Source organism: Gracilinanus agilis, chromosome 6 (genome assembly GCF_016433145.1).
Source record: "Gracilinanus agilis isolate LMUSP501 chromosome 6, AgileGrace, whole genome shotgun sequence".
Classification (NCBI taxonomy): Eukaryota; Metazoa; Chordata; class Mammalia; order Didelphimorphia; family Didelphidae; genus Gracilinanus; species Gracilinanus agilis.
Window position 1 is genome coordinate 42,309,934 of NC_058135.1, and position 11,980 is coordinate 42,321,913.

An 11,980-nucleotide genomic window follows, 5' to 3' on the forward strand; every position below is an offset into this window, starting at 1 on the left:
CTTCCATCAGCTTCCATGGATTCAATTGTTTTCTCTTTGCAGATAATTCTCAAATCTATTTGTCCAGCCTTAATCTCTGTCCTGACTTCCAGTCTCCTCTCTCCATCTGCCCTATTGAACAACTCCAAATCTATGACCCATTATCATTTTAAACTCAACATGTACAAAAAGGCTAAGACAAATAGACATTTTTAGTTAATGCCAGCAAAGATGGATTGGGGAAGAGAGCTTGTGACAGCCAGTAGCTATGGTGTAAAAATATATAAGATTTGAGCAGATGCTTGGATGATTTGATTTGCATTAAAAGACATCAGTCAATCAATAAGCAAAATGTTTAGAATCAATCTACTCCTTAGTATATTTATAAGTTCCCAGTTTGCTATTAATAAAAAGAGATTTTCAGGAAAGTGAAAAAATGTACAAAAGGGACCTTGTTTTCTTCCCTACCCCCCAACTCTTCCCTCTTCTGAATTTCCCTATTACTCTAGACTCTTGTTACCCTCCTCCCAGTCACTCAGCCTACAAACCCGAGTCATCTTGAACTCCTTCCTCTCTCCTATAACCAATCTGGTGCCAAGGCCTGTTGATTTTACTTTTGTACAGTCTTCTGCATATGCTCCCTTCTCTTCTTATATTGCTACCACCCTGGTGCAGGCCCTCATCTCCTCATACCTAGACTATTGCCATAGCTGCCGGTGGGTCTGCCTACCTCAACTCTCTCCCCACTCCATCCTTGTTCCACTCAGCTATGAAACTGACATTCCTTAGACACAGATCTGATCATGTTATCCCCTCACCAACATTAAATATAAAGTCTCTTATTTGGACTTTTAAAGCTCTTTGTAGACTGACTCTCTTCTATCTTCCCTATCTGTTAAATTATATTTCCCTCCTCACCTATACTCAGAAGTACAGACTCACTGATCTAGCTTTTCCTCACACACAATACTCCATCTCTTAACTTTGAATCTTTTTACTGGCCTGAATTCTCTCTTTCTTCACTCTGCCTTCTAGTTTCCCTGACTTCCTTCAAGTCCCAGCCAAAGTTCTGCTTTCACAGTCCTCCTTAATCTTAGTGCTTTCCCTCTGATCCTACTCCCACTTTGTCCTGTCTCTATCTTATTTATACCTACTTGTTTGTATATCATCTTCCCCTTTAGACTGTGATCTTTTTAAGGTGATTTATAAATGTTTGAATTAAGGATTACCATATCCAATTCATTAGTCTTATAGCTCTGCCAAAAAAAAAATTTAATCACTATTTTAAAAAAAAATTTAGCCTCCTAGATCATCTGTTTTTATAATTTTTTTAAAATGATGAGCTACTGTCTCTCCCCCACTCTACCTTCCTTCCCATTGAGAAAGCAAGAAAAACAAAGCCCCTGCTACAGTCATATACAGCAAAGCAAAACAAATTCCCACACTTGACATGTTTACCAAAATTATGTCTTCACCTCCTCATTAAGAGATAGGTAGCCAGGTATAGCATGAGTCCCCTGGAATTGTGGTGGATCATCACATTGATTGGAGTTCCTGAGTCTTTACTATTCTGCTCACTTCATTCTGCTTCAGTTCATACAAGTCTTCCCAGGTTTTTCTGAAACCATCCTGCATTTCTTATAGCACAATAGTATTCCTCCACATTCATTTACTATCACTTATTCAGCTTTCCTCCAGCTGTTTCCAGGTTCCAGTCCTTTAACCCCACAAACAGAGCTACTATAAATCCGTCTGTACATATGGATCCCCTTCCTCTTTCTTTGTAGATCATCTCTTTTTAACAAACAAAGAGCTCTCTGCCCTCCCTGTCGTCAGGGTCCTTCCTTCAGGAATTTATACTGGTAACAAGTTGAAATGTGTGATCCGAATGTTGCGTGGCCTTCTAGACCAAGGGATTCCTTCTAAGGAGCTGGAGGTGAGTTCTTTATGCTGTTTCATATGAATGTAATCATGATGTTTAGTCTTATTTAAATTCCAAATACTAAAATATCTTTGTCCTATAGTGCCTTTAGTGAGTTTTGAAGCACATGATTTTTTCTAAATAAATTCCTGTAAAACTGATTCAAAGTTAGACTTCTATTACCTTAAAACATAATGAATGGGGCAGCTGGGTAGCTCAGTGGATTGGGAGCCAGGCCTAGAGACGGGAGGTCCTAGGTTCGAATCCGGCCTCAGACACTTCCCAGCTGTGTGACCATTGGCAAGTCACTTGACCCCCATTGCCCGCCCTTACCACTCTTCCACCTAGGAGCCAATATACAGAAGTTAAGGGTTTAAAATTAAAACAAAAAAAAACATAATGAATTTCTTCAAGATAATGGCTTAATCATTTTTGAACCATGAGGAAAGAAAGAAGGAACTTCAAAAAATGTCAAAAACAAAGTCTTGGCACAAGACAGAATCTACATCAGTCATCATACCATTCCCTTGAACCCCGTAAGCCCATCACCAGACAGACAGACAAACACACACATACACATTTCCCTGTGGTCTTTTTTTATCACACTTTTATCAATTGACTTTTCTACTAATGTCTAAGTCATATTGTTACTGGCATCAATCATTTCACATTTCTTAATGGAATGATTAGTGCCAAGAACTATACCATTTGGACAATAGAAGAAAAACCAGTTGACAAGGGAGACGAGCAAATGATGAAGCCTTTTGATGGTGAAGAGACATAATGTGTCCCTTCTTCCTATCAGCTTGCATACTTGCTCAACAGAAGCAGAAGCTAGCTACCACATGAAAGGATGGAGCAGTGAATTTATTGTTTTGTGATTTTAGTGCATCTCATTATTTTGAATCAAAGTTCTTTAAATAGGTGTCCTCCCCACTTTGAAAATGCATATTTAATCATCTTGAGGAAGAGTTCAATAATTTATACAAGTCTTAAAATTTCTGGTCAAATTTGGTTATTGTAGGATTTATAATTATTCCTAAGGGGACTTCTCTATCTACAGTATGTTAAGGAGAAAACATTTGTAGCAACTCAATTGCACCAATTTACCTAATCAGGGTTGTGCTGTTACGTCCATTTGACTTTGATTGCCCCAAAACACTTGGCATTTTATAAATTCTTCTCTGATTTCTACTTTTATAGCATTCAGGCTCATGTTTGTAGCCTTTTCATTATCTCAGAAATTTTGGCATCATTTTTATTTGTGTTTCCAGAATCTTCAGGAATTAAAACCCTTGGATCAGTGCTTAATTGGACAAACTAAGGAAAACAGAAGGAAGAACAGATATAAAAATATACTTCCCTGTAAGTTCTAATTACTTAGTTCCAAGTTCAGAATTATTTTAAGGAGAAAACATAACAACAACTTAAAATGTTTAAGTTTCTCACCAGTTTTCATCCTCTTCTTCTTTCTCCCTTTTCTCTCTCTAGAGCTCTCTCCCTCACCCCCTTCTTATAAGGAACTGGGGTGGGGGGGAGGCTTGAGCATTCAGAGGTGAATCCCTATGACTAGATCTATGTGATTTTAAAACTGATTGGATGGGGCTCAACTAGCATACATTTCATCAATATTTCCTAAATTTTTATTAGTATAATATTTGAGTGTCAGAGAATCTATTTTTAATTTTTTTAACTTCTTCTTTGGATTGGTTTCTGAATGGGCAAATTTCCGAGGTTTGTACTTCACAACCACCAACAATTTCTTCCTTATACCCATACTATATTTCAAGAATTAGCCATATTTCTCTGTAGAATATCAAATAATTTAAATAGGCTCTTTGGAGAGTTACAGTAGTGGTTCGGCCTTAAAATTTTCAGCATCCTAAAAGGAGTTATTCTCAATTCTTGTCTTCCTCTACAATAATGCTCAAATAACAAAATGGGATTATTTGTTTACCTAAACATGTGAAAGTGACTAATAGAAACAACTGTTTCTTTTCATCATTATGCACAAGTGCTGGGGGCTAGGGAGGAATGGTTATTGGTGCCAGCCTGAATCTGCTGGATTGTGAAATATTCTGGGTGAGCACTTATGCCTTGGAAATTAGAGAAGAAAGATGTTTCAGGAAAGTGTGATGACCTAGAAATGGCTCATGAGCAGGAAAGGCAGGTCACAAGCCAACGAATGAGTTTGAATAAATTTGTTAAGATGAAAAAGCATGAACCAAAGTTAAGGAAACTATAAGGAATCATTCCATTGGAAAAAAATGTTACTAAAGATAAAAATATCCCCAAAGCTACTACAAATGGTGTCTCCTTTTTTTTTTAAGTTGATATTTGAAGTATCAGACAAAACAACATAGTGTAGAAAAGGCTTTGAGTCTTTGAAAGTATAAATGTTAGGGTGGGGCTCCAAGATAATAGAACTCTGCTTAACAAATAAATGGTGCCAACATGACGAAGTCTCCAGTTTTGTTATTTTTTTGTTGTTGTTGTTGCTCTGTAGGTAATCCAGATGGGAAAATGCCAAGAGCAAGTTTAGTTAATACTTGTTTTGGGTTCATGATTCATAGTATATAACCTAACAAAGAAAACAGAAAGGTTAACCCTATCTGTAACCTTGATAATTAGTCATTTATAGATGTATTTAAAGTATCTGTTATTTTGTTCCAGAGCAGAAAGCTTCTTAGCTTTTTCACTTATTACTTAAAAGGCAAGGAAATAATAACAATAATTTTAATAACTGTAAGTTCTTTATCTCCCTGGCTATTTATTCAACAGCTATAAGTGTATTTACTCTTTTTAGTTATATTTAAATTCATATTAATTGCATCAATACACTAGATACCTATATACCATTACAAAAATTGCACAAAAGGAATTTCTCGTGCTCCTATGTTAAGCATACATGTGCTGAAATGGAAGTTTTAATATACCCCTTATCCAAGTTGTTTGAAAGATAATCGTTTGAAAAGAGACATGTCAAGATGATCCCTTTTTTTGGGGGGGTGGGGAATCACAGATGATGCCACCAGAGTCCCTCTTGGAGATGAAGGAGGTTACATCAATGCCAGCTTCATTAAGATGCCAGTGGGGAACAAAGAATTTGTTTACATCGCCTGCCAAGGACCTCTCCCTACAACTGTTGCGGACTTTTGGCAGATGATTTGGGAGCAAAATGCTACAGTGATAGCCATGATGACCCAGGAAGTAGAAGGCGAGAAGATTAAATGCCAGCGGTACTGGCCAGATATCCTGGGCAAAACCATAATGGTAAATGACAGGTTTCGGCTTGCCCTGGTGAGAGTGCAGCAGCTAAAAGGCTTTATTGTCAGAGCAGTGGAGCTCCAGGATATTCAGGTAAGTGAATGAAGTCATTCTGAACCCTGCAGGCTGTCCCTTTTGTCAGAAAAACAGGGACGCCATATGCCTTGTCTTTTTCCATGCCTGCCTTACATCAGCCTCGATTACGTCTTAGCTCTTCTGCCCACCTTCTTTTCTATGGAACAGATGCTAGCCTTTTGGAGTTTCTTCTGATAGTTTTGGATGGATTCCTCTGCATTACAAATAAAATTTAAGTTATAGTCATCTGTCAGTTCTTACCTGGCACAATCAATTTATGATTGACCCCAAAGCTGAATATTAGAAACTGTCAATTTTTATAACAAAACCTTTAAACATAGAGAATTCTCTACACTAAAGATCTTTAATATCACACCTACAGAAAGTTGCCATTATAACTGTAGAAAGTAGATCTCTTTTCATTTACCTTATTTAGTTGGTAACATCAAAAAGCTACAGAACCAAATGTTATTCAACTGACTGAATTTTGTTAGTCATCTGGTAGAGCTGTGTGACTCTGGGCAAGTCACTTAACCCCATTACCTAGCCCTTACCACTCTTCTGTCTTAGAAACAATATACAGTATTGATTCTAAGAAAGAAGGTAAAGAGGTTTTTTTTTAATGTGTGTGAACGTATATGTTTGTAAGAGGTTATTTTGGGTTTTTTGCTCTTTCTTTGGAAAGTGGGAAGGAGAGAAGGCAGATTTTCTTAAAAATTAAAAAAAATTTTGATTTTTTAAAAAGCCTCTGGCCATAAACTGGGTAAATGAGAACAGTGATAGTAAATTATTAATTTTGCACCCATTAAGTTATATTTTTTCTCCCTCTCTTGCTCCTCTCTGTCTCAAAAACAAGTATTTAAGACAAGTAAAACATAAATGTAAATAAAGTCATATACATACATGCCTGTGTGCATAATGCATATATATGCATATGTACACACATATCAAGAGAGAGAGGTTTTCCTACATACAACAACAAAATTAGTAATAAAAGAAAGGACACGTAGACCATCATTCACAATATTTAAGCTTTGAAAAAGATCACATCCAGAGTCACTTCAAATTTTTAGTCTAACAGCAGTTGACTTTACTTTCCAAAGATACAGTCCACTCAAGATACTGATAGAATCTCTTTCAGATCTTCAAGATTTAAATTCAATTTAGTATCTCCAGGAATGTCAGTTTTCATTCTTTCTCCCTTTCGTGCTTTCTCCAGAGGCACTTGTAAATCACCAGCTTCTCCCAGACTCTTTCTAACTTCCTCTTTGTAATCCATCTTCCCCATGGATTCCTCATAGCTCCTCCTAAGAGCACACTAAGGGAGAAGTACCTTTTAGAAGAATAGTTCTAGCTGTTGACTTCAAGCTGCCCTTTCTTCACCAAGATATAATAATAGTGCCTGTGGTTTCTGTGGGAGAGCCCAATGAAACACCTAGTGAAATGAGTCATTTGGTAGAGGAAGGCTTCCAGAAGTGAGGAGATATCAGGAGAGCCAAAGAATATTCCAGAGAAGAGAACAGCCAGGACCAAATCACACACAGTCAAGAGATGGATGACTGCATCTGGTGCACACATCTGAGTGGACCCTGATGCACAGAGAGAGGAATAATGTGTAAGAAGACTGGAAAGTTAGGAGGAGGCAGGTTGGGAAGAGTTTTAGCTAACAAAGGAATTTAGAGTTTTTATTAATAGAAAGTCACTAGAGTTTTTTAGTCGGGGGAGGGATAGAGTATATAAATTATTTGCATAAAATTAACCTTTTTTCATTTATTTTCTTTTTTTCTCATAATCTTTCAGACTAGAGAAGTAAGATGTATTTCTCATTTGAATTTCACTGCCTGGCCAGACCATGATACACCTTCTCAACCAGATGACTTACTCATGTTTATCTCATACATGAGACATGTTCATAAATCTGGGCCGATCATCATTCACTGCAGTGCAGGGATTGGACGTTCAGGGACACTTATTTGTATAGACGTGGTTCTAGGACTAATTAATCAGGATCTTGAAGTGAGTATGCAGGCACTATTTTGATCCAAGCACTTAATTAGAATCAATATTCTGTTCCCTAGGGGCAGCTATGTGACTCCAGTGGACTGAGAGCTAGGTTTAGAGATGGGAGGTCCTGGGTTCAAGTCTGGTTTCAGATACTTCCTGGATGGGGGACCCTGGGCAAGTCACTGAAACCCCATTGCCTAGCCCTACTGCTCTTCTGCCTTGGAACCAATACACTGTAGTGATTCCAAGATGGAAGGTAAAGGTTTAAAAAATATGTATTCTGTTACTTGAGTTTAGATAATGGTTTGAAAACTTTGAATGCTTTAATAGTTGGCATCACTATACAATTTATACATATAAAATATGTATTCTACATCCTTCAATATGGATAAGTATGTATATAATGTTGCATTCATTCTGGCTATAGCTTTGTACATCATAAGTGTAAGCATCAGGAACTCAAAAGATTCAAGCGAAAAGGAGATAATAAATTCCATTTGTAAAAATTCCATGAATCTGTCATCTCTGGAAAAGGTTGGTATTGTGATTCTGAAACCAGAAGTGAAAAATGTTTTCATTGTTTCTTAATATCAGGTTTCAAAAAAAAAAAAGAATTCTAGTTAAAGAATCTTCAAAATGGGGGAGGAGGGGAACCCATCCCCTAGTTCCTGAAAACTTGCTTACTAACTGTGTGACCTTGAACAAATTATTTAACTTCACTGGCCTCAATTTCCTCATCTCTAAAATGATGGGTTTGGACCAGGTAATCTTTAAGGTCCTCTGGGAAGGACAGGTACAACTTAGATGCCAGTCATTGACAAATTGCTTTGCATTTTATAATATACTAACGTCACAATAACCCCATAAGATAAGTTGTACCCATTTTATTATCCCCATTTTACAGTTGAGGGAATCAAACCTCAGAGGAGGTAAATAGGACTTGAACCCAATGCTTTACACCTCAACTCAACTACCTCTTGAGAATTCTGGGGAAGGGGGGACAGGAGGAAGAGGAGAATAGTAACAAAGAAGTCTGCATTTTGCAGCAACCTTTAATAGACTTAGTTGGGATAGACACTGGACCGGTACTTATAGAGGGAATTCTCAGGTAAGGAAACTCCTGCTACCAATGCATGTTATCACTTTCTCTCAACCTTAATGTTATCGGATTATCTTAAGCATTGTGGTGAGGTTCAGTGACTTATACCCCAATCTTCCTGAGTTCAAGACTGATTCTCTATCTACTATGCCATACTGATGTGGGCTCCCCCTCAAAATATTAAATAAATAAGCAGGGATTATTATGATGTGTCTCAGAATAGCAATGGACAAGAAAAGCAGTGGGGTTCTCTGTCATCAAGTATTTGGAAGGAAGACCTTAGAGATCAGCTAGACTTACCACCTTATTTTACTTCATGGAGGCCAGGAAGGTTGTGATTTGCCCATGCTCACACAGCTAGTAAAAAGCAGTCAAATGCAAGGAAATTTTCAACCATATCTTGAAACCAAGTCTTTGGTTTTCTCCTTCAACACAACTGATGCTGCCTCTCAGAACACAGCATTGAAATAACCATGTAGCAAAGGGGTGTACGACCCATCTCATAACCAATATGAATCTAGAAGAATGCTTTTAAAGGGAAGGGAGGTAGGGGGACAGGGAAGAGTTCTTTGTAGTCCTTTGCATTTACCAGAGAATGTACGTTCTGTTCACTTTGCAGTTTGACATCTCTGACCTGGTGCGCACAATGAGACTGCAGAGACATGGGATGATTCAGACTGAGGTATATCTTTGATACTTTTTTTTTAAGTGGTGAGAATTTTTCTTTAAGGTGAGAATGATAAGAGCTTCTATTAGTCATGTTTCTCCATTTTTGGAAGGGTTTTGTTTTTAAAATATTTAAAGCCTAGCTCTAAAACTCTTGAGAAAATAATCATTTTGCTTCTACTTTCTAAACTCAGAATATTTTGAGAAAGTCCCTTTGTAGCCTGAAATCTCCAAAAAGACACACATTTCTACACACATATTGCCTGTGTACGTATCAGAGGTCTTAAAAAAGGGAAAAGAAAATATGCTTCTTTTAACCAGACTTTGCCTTTCGTGTTTATTGCCACTCCACATGTTTTCTTAAATCTACTGAAATGAATTTTCAGCTGACTTTCACAAAGAAATTTTCATAGCAAAGAAACCACAGTGACCCATGCTGCCTAGACCTCAAACCCAGGTATGCAGCCTCTTAATGCTATGGCATTGTAATTTGATCACCCATTTTCCAACCATGTTCTTAAACCTAATCTTGGTTATAGTGTCATTTATAAACAAAAGGCCACTTAACACTAGGAGAATATTACATCAATGTGTATTTTCGAATCTATTGTCACTTTGCCAAAAAGGGGAGAGGGATGGGGTGGGAAATCTGCTTGGAAGCCTGAAGGTCTGAGTTAATATTTCAGTACTTCAACAATCAGTGGTACAGAGCATCACCTTCACATTTAGAAATGGTCTTCATTACTGTGGTTTAAAAAAAAAAAAGCATCACTTGGTGGCTAACCTTCCGCCTCCTTTTTTGGGGGTATGTTAATAGGTTATAAGAGGGGGAAAAAAACTTTTTTATTTGGTCAGGACATGTAATTTCACCTGTATGAAGATTTTCTGCTGTGAAAACTACTTCAACCAATGTACATCTGCAACTTTATATTAGAGATTGCCAGCATTAAGAGGTTGGGATGCCCATAGTTATATAGTAGAAAATGCCTTTCTTGAACCCAACCCAAGTCTTTCTGATTCCATTCCAACAATCAATTCTACCACACTGCCTCTGTGAAGTAACATGCTAACAAGGAAATAAAACTTTTTAAGTGGTTTGATTTCTTTTTTTTTTTTTTTTTTTTTTTTTTAATTTTTTAGAAAATTTTTCTCTGGTTACATGATTCATGTTTTTACTTTCCCTTTCACTCCCCCCATAGCCAGCACACATTTCCTAAGTGGTTTGATTTTTAAACTGTTTTTATCCACAGTATTTAAAAATGTATTGCTTCATTTTTTTTGAATTTGAGATTTAAAAATCTGTAGGTTTGACTTCATGCTTTCAGGATTTAGATTGCTTCATAACATTGTGCTTAGTTGTCTATGACTATATAAAAATGAATTTCAAAGCCTAGAGGTGGGAATATAAAACTAAGAGAAAGTAGAACTGAACAAAAATTAATCTCTGTGAATTTCAGTCTAACCAACTATATTGGCTTCCCCAGGGCCATTTCAGTAAGATCAGTCCAAACTAGAATACCTCATCCTTAGTTTCCTTGTGGAAATGGGATTCAGGTAATGATTTGATTTTTTTTTTTAGCCACCTTATGTCCTCCCCACACAATAGAAGACATTATCTGACAAAATATATAGATTATGACTTTTGTGTATCCACTCCTCATTTCATTCTCTGGAGGTGAACATTCACAAGTTATTCTTCAAATATGAAATCTATAGCTGTATCTAATATTCTCTTGATTCAATTCATTTTACTCTTCATTATCTCATGCAGTTCTTTCCAAGTTTTTTTAACGATAAGCACCCAAAATTGAACAGCTGTTTAGCTGGTATGAAATGTTGCCTTTTTAAATATATTTCTCTTTCCCAGGATCAATATATTTTCTGCTATCAAGTTGTCCTTTGTGTACTGAGGCGTCTTCAAGCTGAAGAAGAACAGAAAAATAGGCAGCAGCATCTAAAGTGATCCTTAGAGGTCTCTATGTGCAAACATCTGTTTTTTTTAACTATGTCAGACTCTTCTTTCAAGACTTCTGTCCTGGCCACTTAACAAGGCTTTCAGAAAGAGCAAGCTGAGTCCATAACTTTATAAAGACCCTCCTCTCTGAAATGAGAGGATATCCTGTATAACAGCAAATATCTGATAAAGCTGAACTGTATAGCTTTTTTAACCTATGATCATTATTGAAAAACAAAATGCTGTATTATAAAACACTAACGTATCACTACAGTTATTAATCTGCCTTTTTTGCTTAAAGACTATAGGGTAAATGAAGGCAATATTTGATCAAGGTGAATATTGTTACTGGGATGTTTTCTTAGTCTATTTTTAAAACATCAATATTGTTTATAGCAGAGTTCTTTTTCATTATTTTAATAAAGTAGGACTATTTTATAAGGGATACTTGAAACCAGTATTTAAGTTTAAGAGATAACTATTAACATAGAAAAAGTAGCAAATGTTAACTGTAAGCATCACAGTTTCTAATGTTTACTTTATAAGATTTCCTGTACATATTTATATACTTTACACGAAAAATGAAATTTTTGGATGTCTCTGTAATTGACTAGGCATCATCACTTTGTAAATAAAGATACAACTTTTAAAAGTGGTGGCTCGATAAGCTAAAATTGTGTCTGCATGTTAATGTGATGTTTCCATATATCCTCATTTCTTTGAAATGGCAAAAGCATAGTTTTATAGTATCACTGAAGTCCCAGGAAGAAAGTATTCCCACATACCAAAGGATATGTTCACAGTCACTATCATCTGTGTTTCTAGTGGAGACCACCAACTAGGACTAGCTGGGTCAGGCTCATTCTGAAAGAAAAATATGTCAGAAAATGTGAAATTGGGTTACTTCCTTGCAGTTGTGAAAAAAAAGAATTTTTTAACCTTAAAAGCACTATGCAGATGTCATTTTTAAAAAATTGAATTCTGCTGCCAGTCTCCTGATGCCTCATCATTGTGT

At 36.5% G+C, this 11,980-nt stretch overlaps 1 protein-coding gene across 1 annotated transcript in view; it reads left to right on the forward strand.

Moving 5' to 3' along the window:
- Window positions 1-11,620, forward strand: part of PTPN13 (protein tyrosine phosphatase non-receptor type 13) — a 239,346-nt gene extending 227,726 nt beyond the window's left edge. The window contains exons 43-48 of the mRNA XM_044682397.1: window positions 1,767-1,915; window positions 3,175-3,265; window positions 4,923-5,260; window positions 7,043-7,258; window positions 8,965-9,027; window positions 10,879-11,620. Of these exons, the coding sequence (XP_044538332.1) occupies window positions 1,767-1,915; window positions 3,175-3,265; window positions 4,923-5,260; window positions 7,043-7,258; window positions 8,965-9,027; window positions 10,879-10,974 (953 nt within the window). The 3' untranslated portion in view covers window positions 10,975-11,620. The remainder of the gene's footprint in view (window positions 1-1,766; window positions 1,916-3,174; window positions 3,266-4,922; window positions 5,261-7,042; window positions 7,259-8,964; window positions 9,028-10,878) is intronic.
- The last annotated feature ends 360 nt before the right edge of the window (window positions 11,621-11,980 follow it).